The sequence below is a fragment of the Curcuma longa genome, chromosome 4 (genome assembly GCF_044706935.1).
Source record: "Curcuma longa cultivar G26 ecotype Majalengka, Jawa Barat chromosome 4, ITB_CL_G26_1.1, whole genome shotgun sequence".
Taxonomy (NCBI): Eukaryota; Viridiplantae; Streptophyta; class Magnoliopsida; order Zingiberales; family Zingiberaceae; genus Curcuma; species Curcuma longa.
The window spans coordinates 18878199-18882520 of NC_133864.1; the positions used below are offsets into that span (position 1 = coordinate 18878199).

General features: G+C 34.7%; 1 protein-coding gene across 1 annotated transcript in view; it reads right to left on the minus strand.

The window, feature by feature from the left end:
• Positions 1–1093: 1093 nt before the first annotated feature.
• The window catches only part of LOC141827231 (uncharacterized), a 17487-nt gene continuing 14258 nt past the window's right edge, over positions 1094–4322 (minus strand). Inside the window, exon 4 of the mRNA XM_074714464.1 lies at positions 1094–1098. Within this exon, the coding sequence (XP_074570565.1) occupies positions 1094–1098 (5 nt within the window). The remainder of the gene's footprint in view (positions 1099–4322) is intronic.

Here is a 4322-nt window from a genome sequence, read left to right on the forward strand (position 1 = left end):
TCTATGTTGGGATTACAATCAAAGTCTCATATTGGAAATATATGGAGAAGATTATGAGTTTATTAGTACCGATGGAATCAAAATGTCTCCACAATGGTATGATATTGTTCACTTTGGGCCTAAGCCCTTATGGTTTTGTGTTCTTGGGCTCTCCCCAAAAGGCCTCATACCAATGGAGATACTTTCCATCCTTTTAACCCCATGATCTTTTCCCATGTGCTTTAGATGTGGGACAATGTTTGCACCCTTGCAACCCAACAATCAACGTCATTTTTTTTATATCTGAATCCTCGACCCACCAGGACTTTTTGCCCCTCGGTCCACCCAACCTACTAGGACTTCCCACCTAGCCGCAGCTAGGACTTTTTGCCCCTCGATCCACCCGACCTACTAGAACTTCCCACCTAGTCACAACTATGATTTTTTAGCCCTCGGTCCACCCGATCTACTAAGACTTCTCACCTGGTGTCTGGTCCTCTTGATTCAGACACGGGAGCACCCACTTCCTTTGTTTAAGGTTCAAACCATATGGTTAGATCTGGATCATGGCTCATCCGGCGGTTAGTCCGGTGAAGAGCGATCTCGCTCTGATACCACTTGTTAATACCGATGGAATCAAAATATCTCCACAATGGTATGATATTGTCCACTTTGAGCCTAAGCCCTCATGGTTTTGTTCTTGGGCTCTCCCCAAAAGGCCTCATACCAATGGAGTTTATAAGATCTTTTTCATGTGCTTTAGATGTGGGACTATATCTCCACTGGAATGAGGTCTTTTGGGTAAAGCTTAAAAATAAAACCATGAGAGTTTAGACACAAAGTAGACAATATCATATCATTGTGGAGATATATTAATTATATCGGTTCTAACAATTGGTACCAGAGTCATGGTTTATGTAGAGTCATGTGAGGAACCTTAGGGGAAAAAAGATAAAGGGGGCTCAGACCATGGGGATAATAATAGGGGGCTCCTAGTAAAATCCATGATAAGCTCTCACAAATATAAGACTTATAGTACCAACCTTGGAGGGTTGGGAACCAAGTAAATCCTTGTGTTGTCTTTATGTTAGTTTGTTTAATTCTGTTGCAAGTGCTAATCTGAAAAAAATGATAAAGATGAAATGAGTACGAAAGAAGTGTGTTATTCACCCCTCTAGCGCATCCTAATTGTTAGGATTACAATTAAAGTCTCACATTGAAAATACATAGAGAAAATCATGAGTTTATAAGATGAAAGATATCTTCATTGATATGAGACATTTTGGATAAAGTTAAAAAATAAAACTATGAGGGTTTTAGTTCAAAGTGAACAATATCATATCATTGTGGAGATTTATTGACTTCTATTATTCTAACAATTGATATCAGAGTCATGATCTTGATATCAGAGTCATAATCTATATAGAGTAATGTAGGGAACCTCAGGAAAAAATGAAGGAGGTATCAAAGTTATAATCTATATGGAGCGATATAGGGGACCTCAGGAAAAAATGAAGGAGGTAGGGGAGGTCTGAACCATAAAGATAAAAGTAGGGGCTCTCAGTAAAATCTATGATAAACTCTTTGTTGGGATTATAATTAAAGTCTCATATTGAAAATACATGAAGAAAATCATGAGTTTATAAGATGGAAGATATATATCTCCATTCAAATAAGGTATTTTGGGTAAAGTCCAAAAACAAAATCATAAGAGCTTAGGCCCAAAATGATAAAAACAAAATGAGTATGAAAGAAGTGTGCTATTCACCCCTCTAGTGCATCTAACTGTTAGAATTATAATTAAAGTCTCACATTGAAAATACATAGAGAAGATCATGAGTTTATAAGATTAAAAATATCTCCATTTATAAGAGACATTTTGGATAAAGTCCAAAAATAAAACTATAAGGGTTTTGGTTTAAAGTAGATAATATTATATCATTGTGAAGATATGTTGACTTCTATTGTTCTAACAATTGATATCAGAATCATGATTTATAGAGCAATGGAGGAGGTAGGGGAGGTCCGAACCATAAGGATAAAAAGTAGGGGCTCTCAGTAAAATTTATGATAAACTCTTTGTTGGGATTACAATCAAAGTCTCATGTTGGAAATACATGGAGAAGATTATGAGTTTATAAGATGGAAGATATCTCCATTGGAATAAGGTATTTTGGGCAAAGCCCAAAATAAAATCATAAGGGCTTAGACCCAAAGTAGACAATATTATATCATTGTAGAGATATGTTGATTTTATCGGTTCTAACAATTGGTATCAGAGCCATAGTTTATGTAGAGTCATGTGAGAACCTTAGAAAATAATGAAGGAGGTAGGGGAGGCCCCATGGGGATAATGGTAGGAGGCTCCTAGTAAAATCCATGATAAACTCTCGAGGTAGGTAAGTCCTAGTAGGTTAGTTGAATCAGATACTTGGTAGTATTGATGGATTAAGAGGATCGGACATTGAGGCAAGGAGGACATGGTGGTCAAGAGATCAGACGTCAAGCAAGCTTCGATTGGAGTCTGGTGGTCCTTCATTTGAGGGGAGGATTATTAGAATTACAATCAAAATCCCACATTAAAAATACATGGAGAAGATGATGAGTTTATAAGATGAAAGATATCTCCATTGGTATGAGATTTTTTGGATAAAATTTAAAAATAAAACCATGAGAGTTTAGACCCAAAGTAGACAATATCATATCATTGTAATAATCGCTAGAGGAGAAGGGGTGAATAGAGTACCTGCAATAAAAATATTCTTTCTCTTGTTAATTACTTAGCAAGACCACACACACATTAAAAAATAAACAAAGTATAAAGAGGAGACTCAAACATTTTTTACTTAGTTCATAATCTCCAAAGTTGATACGTCCAAGGTTTATGCACAAAACATTGTGCACTAGTTTTCTCCTCTTTGGTAAGGTGTTAGAGGCGGAGAAACCTCCTATACAAAGGTTGAGTACAATAGAGATAAGTAGAGGCTTGTACAGAAAATAAAACAATTAATTTCCAAATGTGGTTGTTGTTCTTCAAGCCTTAAACCTTCTTTTATAGCTTCTAGTCTCCAACTGTTGAATTGTTGATGTGCCACTTCTTCGATCGATTTAACCTTGTTGAGACATCACATTGGTTGAAACATCTTTAGGATGAAGATCTTCTACAAGGTGGCTAGTTGGAGGATAAACACCTTCCCTTTTCAGAATAGCAAGTAATTCTTCATTTGTTTAGCAAACTCTAAATTATGAAGGATAAGACTTTGAATCTTTTTTTCCTTTTCAATTACTCTTCCTATGATTGTAGAGTAAATTATGCAATTGATATCTCATTGTGGTGTAGACTCTAAATGAAGAGGGAGGGGGGTTCAAATAAATCAACTTCCTCAGGGATAGAGAGAATATCAACAATAATCTACAATATCAATTATGATACATAATTGCTCTCACGAGTATGGTGAAGTGGTAAAATACTCAAATGACAAATAAGAGGACTAGAGTTAAACTGTTAATAGGGATGATTTTTTAGGTCGACCTCTAAATGTACATAAGTTTGCTCTGGATTTATCCGATAGACGAATCAAGAGGGAAGGTTGTCTATAGAATTTATTGAGCGAAATTTGAACACGTGTATTATCAAAAAAATTATGATACATAATTAATTAAAAGCCTTAAACTATATAAAATAAATTCAGTAATAATTGAAATACACCTAATGAATAAATTTAGTAATAGTTGAAATACACATAATGATTATCTCGGGAGGTGAAACTCTTTGTAATTTAGATCTTACTTTATTTATATTAGAATAAATAGACATTACTTACTTAGTCTCGATGTTATGATGTTGTTTTATTATTGAGTAGGGGCATGCTTAAAAAACCAAACTCATGTTATAATTCAATAGTTATATACTATTGGCCATTCATGAAAGAAAATTACTAGCTAATCAAAATTTACAGTAAATAGACTAGTAGATCCCTTTATATAAGGCAATAAAAGGATAGAGTTAGGGGTCTTTGATGAAAAAATATCCCCAAATATTGATAGTTGATAATGTAGGAAATCGGTGAGCCTCCGGAACGATTCCAACGATACAAATTATCAATTCTCGATCGGATCAAAATATAGCGGAAGCGATTATATAATTTCACAAATTATTAACAACACATATGAATATAAATCAATGAAGAATTTTAATTTACAAAAAGAAAATTTTTTCTAGAAAACTAACCTTTTTGTAGTTTTCCTCCTTTTTCATAAATTCTGGGTGCGTAGAAACCACAGCCTTCCAGTACGATCTTCTTATCGGTGGTAGTGTGTGGGCACTTCAAAATACAAATCTC